We start from the raw sequence: 20,976 nt of genomic DNA, 5'->3' as shown, positions 1-20,976 counted from the left end.
AACTGGAAAATAAGCCCCAGCATGATTTTCCAGGATGCTACTAATGTAAGCCCTACCCCAAAAATAAGATCCAGTTAAGATCGTCAACCAGAGGGATGCATTTAGTACCGCATTTCCCAGAAAACAAGACCTAACCAGAAGATAACCCCCCAATGCGTCTTTTGGGGCAAAAATTAATATAAGATCCAGTCGTGTTTTCGGGAAAACACGGGATGCTGCATTGGTGATTTGGAAATTGCCTAGGCCAGTGTTTCTCAACCTTGGCCTCAGTGGTGAAATTCAATTTTTTTTACTACCGGTTCTGTGGGCATGGCTTGGTGGCATGGTGTGGTTGATGGGCGTGGATTGGTGGGCGTGGCAGGGGAAAGGATAGTGCAAAATCTCCATTCCCACCCCACTCTGGGGCCAGCCAGAGGTGGCATTTGCTGGTTCTCCAAACTACTCAAAAATTCCGCTACTGGTTCTCCAGAACCTGTCAACCTGGATTTCACCCCTGTTTGGCCCCTTTAAGATGTGTGGACTTCAACTCCCAGAGTTCTCGCTGTGGAATTCTGGGAGTTGAAGTCCGCACATCTTTTTAAAAGGTTTTATTTCTTTTAAAAAACACAAATATTTCATCATTCGTCAATCATTAAAACATTGAAGTACAATTTTTTTGTATGCCCCTCCCTCCCTCCCTCCCTCCCTCCACCCCCAACCCCCTCCTCCTCCCCCCCCCGACTTCTCAGAACCCGTACACGGTATGGATTTTTAACTAACACAGTCTAAAATCTATTGAGAAAAAAAGAAATAAAGAAATTAATGACATTCTACATTGACCTTAGCTGCTTCTTACTGAACTAACTTTAAACAGTTTAAATCATTTCTGATCTTAAGCATAGGCTAACTGGAATTTCTTGGTCCCGTATTTATTTTGTATATAGTCAATCCATTTTTTCCAGTCTCGTTTATATCTCTCATTTGAGTGATCTTTAAGATATGCCGATATTTTAGCCATCTCGGCTAAGTTTGTAACTTTCAATGTCCATTCTTGGATTGTAGGCAAGTCTTCCTTCCTTCCTCCGCACATCTTAAAGGGGCCACGATTGGGAAACACTTGGCATAGACACAGCTGTTCTTGAATTTTGGTGCACAGAGCATTAGGAAACCACACAAATCTTTTCCATTTGCTTATCCCTTTCGGTGCCTGACAAAGGACAGATTAATCATCTGGCTTGAGCTGCTTTTTCAATGTCTTCTTCCAAAAGGATTCTCAGTGACTTGAAAACATACATTTAAAACCTGGTCCCCAACTTTGCCTGCTTTCTCCCTCTTCCCCGCTCCCTTGCTGGCTACTTTATTTTTTTTATTATTGTGGTTGTTACAGATTTTTTTGCAGGCAGATTTTTCTTAGAATCTGTTTGGAAGAAATGTCCATCTGGGTTCAGTTCCAAGTGGGGGAAAAGACACTGGAAACATGGAGTCTGATTGGAAAGAAGGTTTTAATGCTGGAAAGGATCGCATGCCTTGAAGATCTTGGGTGAAGGAAGAAAAAAGGGCAGAGATGCTGAGAGTGCCTGGGTTTTATGTCTTCTCTGGGCTTTTGAATTTGAGCTTGTATTCTGATTGGTTGTCAGACTCCCATGGGGCCATGCAGGGGCAACTCTGTAGGCTGTCCTGAGTCCCAGGCTTGGTTGAGCCTTGCTGGGTGATGTAATCTTGCCATGTGGTGAGATGGGTAGAGGGCTAATCCTACCTTTGTTGGATCTTGGGTGAGGGCATTTGTCTATGAATAGACCTAGCTATCTCTTTACCTCTTAAGAGCAGACATCTGCTGTGGGCTATTGAGGAGGGTGGGGGTTATTAAGAGTGAGTCTGTTTCCTGCCTAAAAACATGTTTCTCCAGGGAAATGTAATATTCTACCTTTTTAAATATTCCCTAGAATATTTCATTTTTCAAGGAGAGGGGTGGGTGCTAACTTCCTACAACAATGTCCGACCCATTGCAACCCCATGGACAATGTTCCTCCAGGCCTTCCTGTCCTCTACCATCCTCTGGAGTCCATTTAAGCTCAGGCCGACTGCTTCAGTGACTCCATTCAGCCACCTCCTTCTCTGCCGTCCACTTCTTCTTCTGGCCTCCATCTTTCCCAGCATGAGGCTCTTCTCCAGGGAGTCCTTCCTTCTCATTAGGTGGCCAAAGTCTTTGAGTTTCCTCTTCAGGATCTGGCCTTCTAAAGAGCAGTCAGGGTTGATCTCCACTAGGACTGACCGGTTTGATCGCCTTGCAGTCCAAGGGACTCGCAGGAGTGCCATGTGATGAGATGGGTAGAGGGCTAATCCTACCTTTGTTGGATCTTGGGTGAGGGCATTTGCCTATGAATAGACCTAGCTATCTCTTTACCTCTTAAGTGTGAACATCTGCTGTGGCTACTTCCTACAGTCCTTTCCTGACTTTTGTCTCCTTTTCATTTCTTGTTTTCCAAGCCCTGTTAAGTGTTGGGCTGGTACTTCCAAACAACACCTAAGGAGGTGCCATCCCAAAAAAAACAACAACCAAAGTTGGGAATCCTGTCTCACCCCACCCCTCCTCCGTTCCCTGGGAGCGAAGGAGACGGGCGGAGGCCAGCTGCGTTAAGGCAGGCTATCCAGCCGGATTGTCAAGCCGCCTGCTGAACCCTGAACTGGCTGGAGAAAAAGTTTATCAGAGACCTGCAAGCCGAGGAACAGCAAAGAGGCCAAAGTTTGAAGCCGAAGTGGGTGATGCTTTTAAGGCAATTCGTAAGTTCTCCCTTATCTTTTAATAGGCTGTGGCAGGCAAGCATTTCCTCCAAACGACCAGCTTAGGCAATACTTTATTAGAAAATAAAGTCAATAAAGCAGCATATTAAGATATTTTTTAAAGTTTTTTATTTTTTCATTTTTATACAAATAACCACATGTATATTGTTTCATAACCAACATTATTTTGTATTATTAAATATTTACATCAGTTTGTCTTACCATCAACCCCCAAGAAGGATTAATGGTCTTCTACTCTCCATACACCCTGTTTGTACCTATCCATCATTTTTCTTCTCCCTCTCTCCTCCTCCTCCCTACCTCCTTTCTTCCCTCTGTCATCCTTCTCTACTTCCCCTTCCTCTCTCCATCTCCCCTTTCCACTCTTTCTTTCCCTCCTCCTCTCCCCCCTCCTAACCCTCTCTTCTTCCCTTTACCTCTCTCCTCTCTTCCACGTTCTTCATCTCATTTACTTGATGTATTTCAGCCTCTGAGCTGGCTCCATTTTAATGTTGATGGTATTTATAATTTCATTTCAATAAGCATCTTTAATTTTAACATATATCCTTTTTTTAAAGAAAAAAGTATACATATATAGGAATTATATTTTAAACCTGAAATATTTTTGTTGGGCATCCTTCCAGAAAAAATATAATAAAAAGATATATATCTGGTTTTACATATACTAACTGCAGCCAGAATTGTATTTGCGCAACAATGGAAAAACGATGAGATTCCATCAGGATGCAATTAAGAAAATACTAGAATGCGCAGAAATGGATAGGTTAACACTTACTATTAAGGATAAAGAAGAAACCCAATATTTTTTGATGTGGGACGCATTTTATCAATGGTTAGACAATAGAAACAGATATTAGAATAGAGGAGATATAAAAAAGAGGAAAGAAATGTTAACATGGAGAGAATTTGACCATGAAGATGTTATGTATTATTCTAATTATATTGATAGTTACATTATTAATATTATTGTGACAAATAAAATAACAAATATGTGGATTGTGACTGTTTAAATAACTGTACCCAGAACATACTGTTTGCTGGAAATGGAAAGTCATATAAATAAAATAAAAAAACATAAAAAATAAAAAAATACTTCTAAGTTCCTTTCCTGGTAGCTGGGATTGTGAATGCTTGCTTGTTTACTTACAAGGAACTTCGTTTTTCTTCTGGGTTGTTTTTTTTATTTTATTTATATGTTTTTCTTTAGTAAGCATAAAAACTCAATATCTACATGAACAGTGTGTTGTCTGAGTGCAGTTAGTTTTGAAAAATAATGGTAATAATAACAATATTCATAGCCTTGATAATGATCACACAATAATATTTGCTTCTCCATACAAAATCCCTTCATTGCCTATTTAATCATTCTCTTAAACTTTTGAATTTCTAACTTCTGTTTCTGTATACTAATCATTGGTAAAATGTTAAAAAAATATTGTTTCTTCCTTCTTCTTTACTTTGAGCGTTAATCTATCCATCCCCACGCATTGTAATATTTTATTAACACTTTTTGTTTTCTTCTGGGTTTTAATTCTGCTTTTGATAATTCCTGATCCCTGACTTTTATTGCAGGACACTGGAGTCTTTGGCCTCAAGGAAAAGGAATTTACTCCCTGATTCTTGAGGGGACATGGAGGTTGGGGCTATGTAGAGAGTCAGGCAGAAGGAGTGAGACATTTTTTAACTCTTAGCATTTTGAGATAATATTTGAAAGCAGACACTTCCCTAATTCACCTGGATTATAAAAAGAAGGAGGGGAGGTTTACAGATTAACAGAGCTGGAAAGGACCTTGTAGATCATTTAGGGAGTTGGAAGAATTGGAAGCGACCTTGTAGGGTCATCTAGCTCAAGCAGGAGACCCTACACCATTTCTGACAAATGGCAGTCCAATCTTTTCTTGTGTTGTGGCCCACCAGTGGAGCTGGTGGCAGATTCGGACAGTGAGGAGGTTGGGGAGGAACATGGCTCAGTCCTGGAGTCTGGGGGAGGCTCTGATAAGGGCTCTGTGTCAGAGGCAGAGAGGGGGGCCAGAGCCGTCTGGCAGTTATCAGCTGCCTTCAGAGTCAGACATCAGTGAGGCAGAAGAGCAGCTGGAGCCTGTTCTCAGTGTGCGCATGCGCAGAATGGCCAGAGGAAGGGAACAGCTAAAGAACAGAGGTCGACTTGGGAGTAAGGCCACAGGTGGACGATGAATGCCGCCTCCCCCCCCCCCGACGAAATAAAAGAGCGAAAGGGGAGTGGAGTTTGCAGGAGGCAATTAGTTCGCTCAGAACATCTTGAAAGTTTCCAGTATGAACCTCCCACATCTTCCAAATAAGTTTAACCCTGTCAGACTTGAAGGGTTCTGTACTTTTAGACAATCTCTGGAGTCAGCTTCCTGGTCTGATCTTCCAAGTGGGGCAGAGGTGGGTTCCTATCGGTTCAGCCCTGTTCGGCTGAGTAGGTAGTGCCACCCACGCACCTGAACCTGTTCTATTGTTGGCGTCGCCATCTTGTTTTTTGGTTCTGCACATGCGCAGAACAATCTACATTGCCAAAATGTAATTTCCCCCTCTTTTCTAACGTCTGCGCATTTGCAGTATAAATGCTCGTTTGCGTACTGAACAGGCAGTAATGCTAGTAGCAACCCACCCCTGAAGTGGGGGTGATCCCCTGAAGAAATCCTGCCCTGGAGATCCTGCCTCTGCATCTCCAGGCACGACCGGCTGCTATCTCTAGTCCACAGAGCAGCTTCTGGTCTGGCGTGATACGATACTGAGCGATTAATCATCTAGCTAACAGGAGTTCTCCCTGGGTGCTTATTAATCTCTTTCTTTTTCCTATCCCATTAAAAGTTTGCAGGTGGGTGTTGTGGTTATGTGGGGGTTTCTGGACGCCCAACAAAGGCTTGTAGCAGTCACGGGCAGCCCTGGGGATCGTCTCTGTGGGGTTCTGCGTTACACATCTAATAGTCGATGGTGGCCAAACTTCTATGAAGGAAGAACTTTGCTTTCTAAAACAGGGGCCCCCAACCTTGGCAACTTTAAGCCTGGAGGACTTCAACTCCCAGAATTCCCCAGCCAGCAAAGCTTTAAGCCTGCAAAGCTTTAGGACAAAGCTTAAAGCTAACAAATTCTGGGAGTTGAAGTCCTCCAGGCTTAAAGTTGCCAAGGAGGGAGCACCCTGTCCTAAAAGACATCAGCTGTTAGCCAATCCAGGCAACTCTTGGTTCTTACTGTTTTTCCATCTTCCCTTTGAGCAAAAGTGGGGTGGATACAGAGGTGATATTCAGTCAGTTTGGACCAGTTCGTCCAAACCAGTAGCGGAAGCCATCCTGGGTATAGGACTTCCTGTCTGAGCAGGGTTTGGCTTGGAAGACCTGCAAGGTCCCTTCCAGCTCTGCTAAATGGTAAAGGCTTTCTTCTATTGTGGAAAAAGTTAACTTGGAAAAGTTAACCAATTTCATTGTTATTTAAGTACAATGAAAAATAAAGATTATACTTATACTTGGTTTCTCGTCTTCCAAAGGTTTTTCCACGTTCCAAGTCAACTTTGCCCATCCAGAATTTGAGCGGCGGCCTCCTCAGATCATCTCGCAGGCCAACATGAAGGTGGAAATCCTCCCAGCCCTCACAGACAACTATATGTACCTCCTTGTGGATGAGGAGACCAAGGAAGCAGCCATCGTTGACCCCGTGCAGCCCCAAAAGGTATTTTCTTCTAGATCACCTCACTTTCCTCCGGGGCTCCGGGGCATCCATTAGCAGAGACAAGCATCCTATCTTCTGGAGAGCAAGAGTTTGGACTGTGTGTGTCCCCAAAAATACGACCTACCCCGAAAACCAGCCCTAGCCTGATCTTCATGCTTGCCCTAATATAAGCCCTATCCAAAATAAGCCCTAATTAAGCTCCACCCACTGCCTGGTTGTACTAGTTGGGGTGAGGAGGCGTAAAAATCAAGCTGGGGGGGGGATGGAGCTGCCCCACACACCCCCATACCCGCTTACCTTAGGACCACCATAGCCAGGTCTCCCATGCCCTGACACCTGTCATGCCATTGACCCAACTTCTTCAGTAGCCTCTTGGGGATGTTCATGGCCGGATGCCACATGGCGCATTGTTCATTACATCATTGCTGTCCCTCGCAGCTTGATGCTGTGAGGTTCGGTGCGCTGGTGCCGTTGCTTGCACACATAACAGCACAATACGCACATGCAGAGTCCTGCCACAAGTGGCTACATCAGCGCAATGAGCCACATGGTGTCTGGCCCCCAGTGGCCGCAGAAGTCAGGCCGTGGAGTGGCAGGTTTCAGGGCACGGGAGGCCTGGCTGCAATGTTCCTAAGGTAAGCAGGCAAGGCATTCCCCAAAAATAAGACCTGGTGCTTATTTTGGGGGCGAAAAGAAAATAAGACCAGGCCTTCGAAAACAGACAAACAATTTCAATACATAACACTACACATACTCACTGGTTTTATTTTATTTTATTTTATTAGGTTTGTATGCCGCCCTATTCCCGAGAGACTCAGGGCGACTAACTGCAGCTAAGATGGCTTTTGTACAAAACTGGAAACAAATCAATACATCCGCAGACGAAACAATAATTAGAAAAGTACTTGAATGTGCAGAGATTTCTATAAAATATGGAATAGAATTCATAAGTGGCTAGAAAACAGAAGCCAAAATAGGAAATAGAAGTCTTTCTTTGTGTTTTCCTAAACTAGTATTGGATAAATTTAACCAAAGTTATCAAACTTAAAGTATCGACTACAATGTAAATATAATGGCGATATGAAGAATTAATATTATTGCAAGTGTTAGTATTACTGTTATTACATTATTAGAGAAGGTAAAACCAATAGGAAGGCAATGGAGAATGGAGAACTAAAAAGGCTAAACATGAATAACGATACAGAAGGCTGTATAATTACTTTATATTGTTATGTCTGTCTTGTTTTTTTCTTTTCTTTTTTTGTTGTGTTTTTCTTTCTGTTTTTAAAGGTAAAATGTCTAATAAAAACTGTTGTTTGTTAAAAAAGTAAAGTTGAGAAGACAAAAAAAAGACTGGGTCTTATTTTCGGGAAAACAGTGCTAGGATTCAGGCCTGGATGCATTATTTGGATTGGTGGGTTGGCGTTTCTTCCCTCGTTCCTTTGAGATTGGTGGAAGGAGGTGCTGCAAATTTGGCTCAGCTGTTTTGAGAACCTGAGTCAAAAGGAATCATTTCAGATGGGCGTCCACTTTATCCTGAAATCTTTCTTTGGTTTCCTTCTTCAACAGCAATTTATAAATAAGATCCTGCAGGTATTCTGAATCACATATTACAAGACTGTCAAATTCCATCAAGTCTCTAAATATCACCCCCTTTCTCCAGTAGTATATTCAGTAATAATAGTAACTCTTTTAGTAGTATGCTACTTATTTGAAAATAATGGTTGTCTTTCCTGATGGTTACGTTTAATGAGTGCCAAATCTTGGTTTCTAGAGACATTTCAGTAAAAAATTCAGTCTTTTGTTTGAGTGTAGGATTTTTTTGGCACCTCTTGAGATATTTTCTATCTTCACTGATTGATTGGTTAGTCCATGTCTTTGTTTGCCCTCAAGAAGAATGGACATTTGCAACGTTTTGTAAAGAGTAGTGGTAATAATAACAACATTTCCACGTTCCACTGTTTTTACTAGGTTCTGGATGCAGCCAAGAAGCATGGAGTAAAACTGACCACTGTGCTTACTACACATCACCACTGGTAATCCTTTTTTTTAATTTCGTGGCTTAAAAGGTTTTGGACCCGAGTAGCAAGGGGCACCGAGGGGACAGCTATTTTTTGGTGAACCAGGGTTTTTCCCGTGCAAAGAGTACTGTCCAGTTTTGTATTAAATTTATATTTATCGACAAAGAAATAAAAGGAGACTAGTATAGATCTATTTGAAGCTATTTAGCTCTTGTCAGCTAGCCATACCCTTCTGGGATTCGAACCCGAGCTATTTACATATTACATGGATGTATTAAACTCTAAGCCACAGGCTATCCTCACTTTGTCAGCTATACCAGGGGAGAGATTAAGTGGTTTTTTTTTTAATCAGGGCAACCTGGTCTACCCAAATATGGGATACTGCATACTGCTTCCGCTTTTGCCTTTCAGCCCCAATCCTGGAGCCTTCATGGGCAATCGCTTTTGTGACAAACTATTTTTCTATTAAATTTATTTTTATCGACAGAGAAATAAAGGGAGACTAGTATAGCTCTATTTGAAGCTATTTAGCTCTCGTCAGCTAGCTATACCCTTCTGGGATTCGAACCCGGGCTGCTTGCATATTAGGTAGATGTATTAACCTCTAAGCCATAGGCTCTTCTGGCTTTGTCGGCTATACCAGGGGAGAGATTAAGTGTTTTTTATCAGGGCAACCTGGTCTACCGAAAGTGGAAGCAGTATGCTCCGTCCCATATTTGAGTAGACGAGGTTGCCCTGATAAAAAACACTTAATGTCCAGTTTCTTCTCCTGGGCTGCTGATTCAGGTTAGATCTGCAGCTGCAGCTGTCATCCCATTTCAGTTATTGCTGTCATCCCGACGTCTCAGACAAGTAGTTGATTTTCCAAAGTGGAAGGCTTTTCCAGGGAGGAAAGAAATACAGAGTTCTTTTGAAATTAACTATTCACTGAGTTTGCCTTCGTGGAATGGACCGGGTCAATACACTGCCGGACAATTTAACAATTCAATTTAATTCTTTCAAATAAAGTTAAAAATCCTTTTAATTTTTGCCAATGACATTTCATTCCGTCCCTCCTCCTGCCTCTTTTCTTCAATGATTCCATTCCACCATTTCTTCCATATTAATGTAACTCTTGTCCCGTGGGCAAGGAGGTGCCCGTGGCAAGCCAGTTGTGGCAAGTGAGCTGTGGCGAAGGGTCTACAGCAAATTGCGGAAAGCTGTGGCCGTCGGTGGGAGTTTGAGCTTTACCACTTTTGAAATGACATTTGGGAGAATTCTATAAGCCCCCTGTGGTTCCCAAACTCTGCCCTGCTGCTGCACTTCACAGCAAAGCAACAGATCTTCCGCAGGGGATTGAGAGGAGTTTGTTGGTTTGAAAAAGAAGTAAAACAGCGTTTGCCACTTTTAAAAAAATGTTTCATTTGTCATTTTTCTACAAACGTATCATTAGGTGAACCAGAGTTACATTTTAGTACAAATAAAACAATACTCTTCATATTTAACCCAATGAATAGTCTTATAGACTTTTAGTAGTAATGCACATATTTTGATGAATTATAATCTTAATTATTCCACATTTCAGTATATTGTTTTTTATGCCAATCTCCATATCCTTGATATCACTCCTTTTGCTACATATAGAATACCAATAATCATATTTGTTATGTTTAACAGACTTACATAATTCTAACGGTAATACACAGATTTATATTGAATTATAATCTTCCATTTCCCCCCTCTAATTTTTACTTTATGCCACTGTTATATTTTAAAAATATCCCCTTTCTATCACATTTTAAAACAAAGAAAGCAATGTTCATCTTAAGTTACATTTGACAAGTTCTATAATTCTAATAAAAATAATACACTATTATTATGAAGATCTTTCATTATTATCTTGTTCAATAGTTCAATATGTTGTTTTCATGACAATCAAATTCTAAATATCCTTTTACATATCCTTCCTTTTACTACACATAAAATGTTTATATATTTATATTTATTTATATTTATATTATTTATGTTTATATTATGTATTTTATATTTTATATTATATATTAGATGTTTTATATTATTTATATTTATATATTTATATTTATATATTTATATTTATATTTATATTATTTATATTTATATTATTTATATTTATATTATTTATATTTATATTTATATTTATATTTATATTTATATTTATATTTATATTTATATTTATATTTATATTTATATTTATATTTATATTTATATTTATATTTATATTTATATTTATATTTATATTTATATTTATTTATATTTATATTATTTATATTATTTATATTTATATTTATATTTATATTTATATTTATATTTATATTTATATTTATATTTATATTTATATTTATATTTATATTTATATTTATATTTATATTTATATTTATATTTATATTTATATTTATATTTATATTTATATTTATATTTATATTTATATTTTTTATATTTTAAAACCCGCCAATGGTGGCTCGATGGTTCACATTTTTATTAGGTTATAAAGTATTATAAAATACGAAATACAAAAGTAAATAAGAGGGCAATGAGGGGGGAAGGAAAAGGGTCGCAAAGGGAGGAAAGATAGAGGGGAAAAGAAGTATTGACTTCTGACTCTCTCTATTTAGAGTAGCATAAGGTATTACCAACCAATCACAGCTTTTTGCTTTTCCATAATAACATGAACCAGCCATTTCTATAAAGATCTGTCTGGCAACTGGAGAGCAGGCCGGGGGATCAGTCAAACCCTGATCCTGTCAATCTAATCCGTAGAACCCAAAGTCAAAGTTTCATTCTTTTCCACATCAAGCGTGAAGTTCAGAAACTGTTTCCAGTGGTGGCTTATTCATTATAATAGGACTTTTCTTTTGCCGAGAGCGCGGACCGAAAGGCCATGGAGTTGGATGTGCGTTTTCGGCGGATGCTTCTTCCCGGGTTTGCACCGCCTCCAAAGTCTGACAATTTTACCTTCTAGGGACCACGCTGGTGGCAACGAGAAACTTGCAAAGATGGAGCCGGGGTTACGAGTGTACGGGGGAGATAGCAGGGTTGGAGCCCTCACCCAGAAAGTCTCTCACCTTACGACCTTTCAGGTAAAAAAGCACCAACAATGGTGGCGGGGAGGGGAAGGATAGATTGGCCGGGCCCTTTCTGAAACATGCATCCTATTCAGGCTTGACGGCGTGTGCCTCTCCCGGGGCTGGTGGTTATGCTGACCCTTTATAGCCACGTAACAGGGGTGTGGTTGACCTCAGGGGGAGTGTGGGGCGTGGCTGACTCGGGGTGTGTGGCCAACATGACACCAGTCGCCAAACTGCTGGCATGTTTCCTCTTGGACTGGGTAGACCGGGCCGTACTGGCCCGATGTTTCCTCTTTGCATTGGGTGGACTGGGCCGAAGTGATGCAGTTACACCGGGATGAAGTGACATGGGCCAGGCCCTTACATTTTCCAGGATGGCCCTGCGGGCCGGATCCAACCACATTGCGGACCGGATCTGGCCCACGGGCCTTGAGTTTGAGACCCCTGCTTTACAGGTTGTCTTCAAGTTACGACCACAATTGAGCCCAAAATTAAAACAGGACGGTGGGGTTTTGTTTTGCAGCAAGCGAAAAGCTGTGTTTGTTTTTCACAAGAAGAATTTTAAAATAACCAAACTAGGTGATCCAAGACACTCGGTAGGTGTGGAAACTGGTCATGGGTGCCCTTGGTTGCCGCCACCCAGGTCCTGGGGAGGAATGTGGTTGCCAAGGTTCCAACTGACGAACCCAAGCAAGCTAGCAAGCACCGTTGAGACGATCCAATCTCTGAGTGCAAAACTTCATTGAGTACATCGTATCGGCACAGATTGAAAGCAAAACCAACTCTAACTACCGTATTTTTCAGAGTATAAGGCGCACCTTCCCCCCCAAAAGAGGATGAAAATCAGGGTGCATCTTATACACTGAATACAGCATTTTTGGCCTACTGAAAGCCCGTTCCCTTTGCAAGAATGGCTGTGCATAGCCTTTAGGAGGCTTCCAGTGCTCCTGGGGGCTGGGAAGGGCATCAATGAAGGAAAAACGGGCCGTTTTTTGCTCCTTTTTGCCCCCCAGCCCCCAGGAGCACTCTACAAGCCTCCTAAAGGCTAAGCATGCCCTTTTTTTGACAAAAAATGGGCCCGTTTTGCGAAAAATGTGGTGTTTGGGGGAGGTCTGCAGAGTGCAAAAACTTTTTTTAAAATTTGCCTCTTCAAAATCTGGGTGCATCTTATACTCCGCTGGGTCTTATACTCCCCAAAATACAGTAATTCCCATGGTTTTCACATAATAATAAAAAAAAATGCCCTGGAGTTTTACTTCTGTTGGGGGTGCTCCTTGGAACCCTAACATAGAACCACTCCCTCCCCTCCTATTAGTGCAGATCGCATTGTCCAATGAGATGGCCACTGTCAGTGTTATGGCAACTGTCCAACTGCCTTGGTTGAACATCTGGTTAGGTGACCTTGGTTCCCATGAGACGATTTGTTGCTGCGGCCTGGAACTGGCCTTCCACTCCCCCCTCCCTCCCCCCCTCCATTATTGAGGCAAGCTGAAAGCAGGAATGGCTGCGACAGCAAAATTGCGCTTTGAAGTTTGCCTTTGTAAGCTTTTCAAATCTAGGTGCTCCTCCACTTACAGCAGTTCATTTAGTGGCCATTCAAAGTTACAACGGCACTGAAAAAAACGACTTAGGACCAATTTTCACACTTCTGACCGTTTCAGCATCCCTCTGGTCACGTGATCAAAATCCAGGTCAGTTTGGCAACTGACTCATATTTATGACAGTTGTGGGATCCCCTTTGGTGACCTTCTGACAAGCAAAATCAAGGAGGAAGGCAGATTCACTTAACTGCGGTCACTAACTTGACAACTGGAGTGATTCACTCAACTGTGGCCAGATAGGTCGTAAAATGAGTCAAAACTCACTTAACCAATGTCTCACAACATAAATTTTGGGCACAGTTGTGATCGCAAATTGGTAAAAAAGTTGGCCTCGTTCTTTGCCCGGAGCTACCAAGGCCTCTGGCCACATTCATTCTTCAGTTAAACAAGCACTTCCTTACCTCTCTGCCTAAAGCAGGGGTGTCAAACTTGATTTTGTGGAGGGCCGCATCAGAGTTGTGTTTGACCTGGGGGTGGGGGCAGAGGGCATGGCCAGCTTGATGGCACTCATGTTGTGGGCGCCTCTGGCCCAAGCCCTCTCCCAGAGAAAACGGGCTCCTGAGCTCTGTTTTCGGCTGTGATGGCTTCCTGAAACTCTCTGCCAGTGAAAACTGACCTCGGCAGGGGGGAGTGTGTGGCCCTTACAAGCTCCGTTTTCGGCTGCGATGGCCTCCTGCAGTCTTCTGCCAGCGAAAACCGAGCGCCCCCCCCCCCAAGCTCCATTTTTGCTGGCAGAGGGCTGCAAGAGTCCATTGCAGCCTAAAACAGAGCTCACAAGAGCCGTGTGCAGCCCTCCCAAGTTCCGCTTTTGCTGGCAGAGGCACCCCTGGCCGGCCCTTCACTGTTTCCAGGGTGACTGCGGGCCAGATGGAAGACTCTGCGGCCCTTGAGTTTGACACCCTTGGCCTAGAGAAAAGTTTTCTGCAACAGAAAATCCCTCAACAAAGGCTGGCAAATGTGCATCCAGCTCCAGAAATGGGACCGATTGGTGCAACCAAATTTGCAGCACCTCCTGTTTGGTGCTCTGCTTCTTTGTACTTCTGCTCTGTCAGCCGAGCTATATCAGAGTCAGAAATGGTGTCGAGGCCTCCCTGTCAGTAACCAGAAGATTTCCTCCCCTCCTCAGGTGGGCTCCCTCAACGTGAAATGCCTCTCAACTCCCTGCCACACCTCTGGACACATCTGCTATTTTGTGACAAAGCCTAACAGCTCAGAACCACCTGCGGTGTTTACAGGTAGGCTCCATAACCAGAGCTTTCTAAACAGAATATTATTGCCATTATAATATTGTGTGTTATATATAATATTATATATAATATGTTGTACGTAATATGTTATTGTTATTATGTGCCACGGTGGCGCAGTGGTTAGAGTGCAGTATTGTAGGCTACTTCTACTGACTGCTGGCTGACTGCAATTGGTAAAAGCACAGGGAAGTGGTATATAAGTCTAAGTGCTAAGTGGGATGGGTGGGTGGGTGAGAGGAAGGAAGGAAGGAAAGGTAGGAAGGAAGGAAGGAAGGAAGGAAGGAAGGAAGGGAAGGAAAGGGAGGAAGGAAGGGAAGGAAGGAAGGGATTAAGGAAGGAAGGAAGGAAGGGCTATGGTGGTGCAGTGGTTAGAGTGCAGTACTACAGGCTACTTCTACTGCCTGCCGCTGCCTGCAGTTTGACAGTTCAAATCACACCAGGCTTAAGGTTGACTCAGCCTTCCATCTTTCCGAGGTGGGTAAAATGAGGACCCAGATTGTTGGGGGACAAATAGGCTGTCTCTGTAAACTGCTCAGAGAGGGCTCTAAAAGCACTGTGAAGCGGCCTATAAGTCTTAAGTGCTATTGCTATTAGCAATATTTCCATAATTGCTTCCTTCTCGAAGGGAATCTGTGCACAGAACAAGCCCCTGATCAAAAAATCATCAGCCATACAACCACAAAGGAATCAAACATTAAAATAAGTTTCCTTAAAACAGAAAATCAAGGTGATGGCAATCTAACAACTGTCTTGTCTGGAAGAAATTGGGACTCATTCTTGCCTAGCATCCTAGTCCATTTCTATTTTTTCAACCTCATCTTTCTCCCCAGGTGACACCTTGTTTGTGGCTGGCTGTGGAAAGTTCTTTGAAGGAACGCCGGAAGAAATGTACCGAGCTTTGATTGAGGTCTTGGGGCGCCTCCCTCCTGAAACGGTATTTATGTACAAACCACAAACCCCTTGGAGGGCTCAAAGGGAGCTGGATCTATACACCATTCTAAACCTGGGCTAGCAATCCAGCGTTTTCTAACAAGTCCCAATCGCAAAGGCCAATGTCACCCTCCCTCTGGGGCTCCGAAGATCACCTGCCCTCTTTTAAGCAATTGAGGCAAATAACATTGTCAAATATAAACGGAACTGTCATTAATTGAGCCGTAGTAGTTAGAGTGCGGTACTGCAGGGCTACCTCTGCTGACTGCCGGCTGCCTGCAATTTGGCAATTCGAATCTCACCAGGTTCAAGGTTGACTCAGCTTCCCATCCTTCCGAGGGGGGTAAAAGATTGTTGGGGACAAGATGCTGACACTTAGAGAGGGCTGTAAAGCGCTATGAAGCAGTATATGTCTAAGTGCTATTATTATTGCTAAGAACTGTGGTGGTACAGTGGTTAGAATGCAGTATTACAGGCAAATTCTACCAACTGCCAGGAGTTTGATCCTGACCCACTTAGCGAGGTGGGTAAAATGAGGACGCAGATTGTTGGGGGCAAGAGGCTGACTCTGCATACCGCTTAGAGAGGGCTGTAAAGCACTGTGAAGTCTAAGTGCTGTTGCTAATTTGCAATTGTTAAATAATTGTTTTGGGAAGCATCCAGTGAGGTTGACCTGCCATTTGGTGCCTTCTAATGTTCTCTTTTCCTGCTTCTTTCCTGGCTAGAAAGTCTATTGTGGCCACGAATATACCATCAACAACTTAAAGTTTGCCCGGCATGTGGAACCAAATAATGCTGCCATCCAACGAAAGCTATCATGGGCAAAGGTAAGAGAGTTTGCCCTTTCCTTCCCTGGAGAAAGAAATAGGAGTGGTTCCTAAGAATTTTCAGCTTGTTCTCTTTGGCCGCAGGAAAGTCCCGTTTGAATTTCCCCAATGCATTAATATAGCAGATGAAAGTGGTGTGGTAGCCTAGAATTCTCGCCTCACAGTCAGAAGGCTGTGTGTTCGATCCTTGGTAGAGGCAGATGTTTCTCTCTCTCTTGGCATGATGAGAATATATCTGCTGAATATAACTCCGCATTGGCAACAGGGAGGGCATCTGGCCAGTAAATCCTCTGCTAGCTCCATTCAATTGCCCAGACTCCACCCAAGGAGATGATGATGATGATGATGATGATGATGATGATGATGATGAATGTAGCAGTTGACTATCGCAGCTCTCTGACCTTCTTATCATGGTTTTCCATGATTTGTTCAGGGCCCTGGCAGAAATAGCCGGTCCTTCTGCTGGGTAGGGGAAAAAATGCTTAGTCCCAAAAGTGGTGCAGCAGGTTATCTCTGATGGAGTTGCACAACAGGTGAGTCCTTCAAGGATCCTTCTGCCTGTTGGACTTTTCTCAAGCTCTTCCCTTCTTTTTCTGCAGGCCAAATACGATGGAGGGGAGGCAACCATCCCATCCACCATCGGCGAAGAATTCACATACAACCCGTTCATGAGAGTGAGGTAATTTCCCTGCGGCAGGAGGGTTGCTCTATTAGAGCAGGAGTGTCATAACTCAAGATCTGGCCTGCGGGGCCAGCCTGGAAGCAGCAAAGGATCAGAGGGCTAGCAAAACAAACTTAAAAAAAGGGGGGGATTTTTTTTCTCCTTTTGCACTTGAGCCTTGAAGAAGGGACAGGAAAGGAGAAAAGGAAAGAGGAAAGACAAAGGGGAAAAAAGGAAAGATGAGAAGAGAGCAAGGAAGGAAAAAGGAAGGAAGGGAAGGAAGGAAGGAAAAAAAGGAAAAAGGAAGGGAAGGAAGGAAAAAGAAGGAAGGAGGGAAGGGAAGGAAAAAGAAAGGAAGGAAGGAAAAAGAAGGAAGGAAAGAAGGGAAGGAAGGAAAAAGAAGGAAGGAAGGAGAAAGAAGGAAGGGGGGAAGGGAAGGAAGGAAAAAGAAGGAGGAAAGGAAGGAAAAAGAAGGAAGGAAGGAAAAAGGAGGGAAGGGGAAGGAAGGAAGGAAGGAAGGAAGGAAGGAAGGAAGGAAGGAAGGAGAGAGATTATAATGGGAGGGAGGGTCTGAGAGAAGTCCTGCCTTAGCACTTGGCCACCACAGTTGCCCCCGACATGAGTCCTGTGTCATGCCCACCCCGGCCACACCATGGCCACGTCACGGCCCCAGCCCTCCGAGGTCAAACACAGCCCTGATGCGGCCCTCAATGAAATAGAATTTGACTTCCATGTATTATAGTGTTTCTCAACCTCAGCAATTTTAAGATGTGTGGACTTCAACTCCCAGAATTCCCCATCCAGCTGGGAGATTCTGGGAGTTGAAGTCCACACATCGTAAAAGCTGCTGAGGTTGAGAAAGGCTGTCCTATTACATTAATAAAAGGCAAATTAAGTATTTGCTGAATCAGGTACCTCACAGCATTCTGCCGTCCTGTGGGGCTAGGGGCAGGGGTCAGCAACCCACGGCTCTGGAACCGCACGTGGCTCTTTCATCCCTCTGCTGCAACTCCCTGTTGCTCAAAAAATGCGTCACAACCACCAATGGGTGACACCCGCTGGCATGTGATTTATTGAGCTTTTCAACCCCTGGTAGGCCAACCATGGTTAAATCCAAGAAAAGGAAAGTTTCGAGAAGAAAACAGAACATTTCATTCAACTACATATACTAGGGTTTTTTTTTTGTAAAAACATTTATTTTTTTCTTTCCATATACATTCACAAATATACATTCTCACAAGTACACTTAATATTTATCTGTTATCTTCTAGCATTTATCACAATCTGTTTAAACATACTGTATAAAAAGCATAATCGGGGTCGCTTTCATTCCACCCTGTACATCCATCTTATTTTGCAACAACCCTACTCCGCCTTTCTTCCCAACCTCTCTTCTCTACCTCCTTCTTTCCTCCTTCCTCTTTTCTTCTTCCCCTCCCTCTCCCCCACTCCTCCATTCTCCTTCTTACCCTCTCTCCTACTCTTACTACCCCTCCCTTGCTTCCTCTTCCCTTTTCTTTCTCCCTCCTTCCGTCGTTGCCCTTGCTTATTTTCTTCTTCCCTCTGATGGGTTTTCCGGGTGAAATTCCAGCGATCCCGGTCTCATATTTACATTTTTTTAAAAAATCCTCTTCCCCATTTTTATTTCCCTACTAATAATTCCACTTGTATCATCTTTTAAACTGTATAGTTGTATCTTAATACTTTTCTATTTTTCCCTTTCCCTCCCCTTGATTTGATAACGTGTCAGCGGGGTTGTTTAATCTATAATCTTTTTCTTTTTTACTTATATTCCTTTTCTAACCAATCATAAAATCGCCCCTAAGTCCTGAAGTACACCGATTCCTCTTTGTCCTTTATTCTCAGTGTTAACCTATTCATTTCTACGCAATCCAATATTTTCTACACATGCTAGTTTTGTGGCCGTTCAGGAAATAGTCAGGCTCCGGAAGGATTTTGTGGCTCCCAATGTTTTCTTTTTGGTGGAAAACAGGTCCAAATGGCTCTTGGAGTGTTTAAGGTTGCCGACCCTTGGACACAAGCCAGAAAGGAATAAGAGGCATCCTCTCGCTTAGGTACTGCTGAAGTCTCCCCTGCCCACTGGGGATTCTGGGAATTAATCTGTCCAACTCACGTGGAGGCAGCCAAGCTATGGGAGAGTCCTTGAATAGGCTGAAAGCCTCTTCTAACTGCCAGGTTCCCCTCATGAGTCTTCTTTTCTGTCTGGACAGAGAATCAACCGTGCAGCATCATGCCCGGGAAACGGATCCTGTCCGGACCATGGGGGCCATACGCAAAGAGAAGGACAGCTTCAAAGTGCCGAAAGATTAAAGGAACCAAATCCCCCCCCTCCCGTTGTTTTTCTTTTCTTCTTCTTCTTCTTCTTCTTTCTGTTATTCAGTTCAGGAAATTGGTGTTTTTATTGTTCTGTTACTATTGAGTTCATTTGCATTATGGAATTCAGTAGGGGGAGGAGGGAAAAATAAATCACCGAAGCACTTTGCTGTTTAAAAAAAAAATTAATTATTCTCGTGCCCTTGGGACTCAGTTAATTATTATTATTATTTGTATTTGTTTTTAGCGTGATGCACGGAAGTGGTATGGGTGTCTCTGCTGGGAGCAGAGGCTCTGTGGGTTTTTACCAGCGGGGTCCAGTGCAGACCTTCTTCCGGGGGACTAGACTAGGGAGGGTGAACCTTTTCGGCACCGAGTGCCCAAATCGGAACACGCATGAATGTATGTGTGCCAGAGCGCCAGAAACTTGAAGACTAGCTGGCCAGTGCACATGCCTGTTTTTTGGCCGTTATTTGGGGCCATATTCAAGCCGTTTTCTGCCGTGCCGGCACTCGCAGGGACATGTGCACTGGAGACCAGAAGAGCAGCTGGCGATGCAAGTGCCCAGAGAGAGGGCTTTGTGTGCCACCTCTGGTATGCGTGTCATAGGTTCGCCATCACGGACCTAGACTTTCTGGGAAGCTGGCTTTGAACCCTCTCTGCCTCTTGAGTCGAAATGCACCTTTGAAAGTCTCGGTGATTTCTCTAAAGACTTCAAAACAAATCTTTCTAATCTGCCAAGGAGTGTTTTCCGCTATTCTAAAATGCTCCTTCTCTCCAAGTGTTTGCAATCTTGCATGTGCTCTTTGCATGCGAGCACGCCGTTCCCCCTGAGCAAACGTGCCCGTCCCTCAGGGAACTAAGCAGCGGGCTGGGAAAACCCAACAGAGGAGAAGTGACATTGCAGGAGCAAGTAAATAGCGGTGTTTGTAGATCTTTAAAATAGGGAAACGATGATTGTTTTAACAGCACAGCACTTTAAAAAAGGAAAAAGAAACAAACCTTAAAAATCTATTTTAACTGGTCGTGGCTTCAACCAGAAGTGATTAGCAACTTCGTTTAAATATTCTCAGCACTCTGGAAAAACTCTGAATTTTCAGAAATCAAAAGTAGTGACGGTAGAAAATGGTGTGTTTTCTTTCTTTCTTTTTGCTTTATTTAAGCTGCCACGGCAGAGTTGCACTTGCAAAACCTTCATTGTAGACAACCTCCTTCTTAAAGCTTGAATTGTCATTTCCCCGTTGATTCAGCTAATGTACATGTAAATAAATATTATATCTAATAAATATTACTTTAAGAGATTAAGATGTTTGAAGAGCCATCCTTCCCTCGTCTGTTTTGGAAAAACCCTGATGGAGTCTGGCCAAAGAAAATATAAGCCTATCCATGTCAAATTCTCAGGCTACCTTATTAAAAATGTCATTTCCTCTGTACTGAACGCTCCTTGCCTTGAGTTTGCACTGGCTGTGAACAAAAATGTGGTTTTAGTTCTTTTCCTCCATCTTCCTCCAAACTTCAGGATATTTTACAGGTGGGACAGATCTTTCTTCCTGAACTTTTTCTAACCCTTCCCAAAATTACGGGAGTGACTTGTACTAAATAACAACAAAAGAGCATCTCTTTTTAACTTTGGAAAATGAAAACAATCGTTAGGGCATCGCTGGGAGTTTTCACAATAGTGTTTGGATGTGAAAGCTAAGCTGGGTTGAGAAGGTGGGTGATCCTGTTCTATAATAAGTGGACAGAAGATTCACAAGAAAACCAAGCCTGAGAAGTAAAAAAAAAATATCCCAGAAGAAAG

General features: G+C 42.9%; 1 protein-coding gene across 3 annotated transcripts in view; it reads left to right on the top strand.

Annotated features, from left to right (window-relative positions):
- The window catches only part of LOC106543929 (hydroxyacylglutathione hydrolase, mitochondrial), a 29,220-nt gene extending 8,740 nt beyond the window's left edge, over positions 1–20,480 (top strand). For 2 of the 3 annotated variants that reach the window (XM_087728881.1, XM_087728880.1), the window contains exons 2-9: positions 6,290–6,471; positions 8,443–8,507; positions 11,470–11,587; positions 14,303–14,411; positions 15,254–15,357; positions 16,079–16,180; positions 16,780–16,859; positions 19,073–20,480. In XM_087728881.1, the coding sequence (XP_087585007.1) occupies positions 6,290–6,471; positions 8,443–8,507; positions 11,470–11,587; positions 14,303–14,411; positions 15,254–15,357; positions 16,079–16,180; positions 16,780–16,859; positions 19,073–19,172 (860 nt within the window). In that variant the 3' untranslated portion in view covers positions 19,173–20,480. Of the gene's footprint in view, positions 1–2,466; positions 2,761–6,289; positions 6,472–8,442; positions 8,508–11,469; positions 11,588–14,302; positions 14,412–15,253; positions 15,358–16,078; positions 16,181–16,779; positions 16,860–19,072 lie in introns of all 3 variants that reach the window. The other variant, XM_087728882.1, reaches the window with a different exon arrangement.
- Positions 20,481–20,976: the final 496 nt, after the last annotated feature.

This window comes from Thamnophis sirtalis, unplaced genomic scaffold (genome assembly GCF_051295495.1).
Source record: "Thamnophis sirtalis isolate CommonGarterSnake01/CBP01778 unplaced genomic scaffold, rThaSir2_p1.2 scaffold_14, whole genome shotgun sequence".
Classification (NCBI taxonomy): Eukaryota; Metazoa; Chordata; class Lepidosauria; order Squamata; family Natricidae; genus Thamnophis; species Thamnophis sirtalis.
Note: the sequence above shows the minus strand (reverse complement) of the source record. Positions and strands in the feature narration are given on the sequence as shown.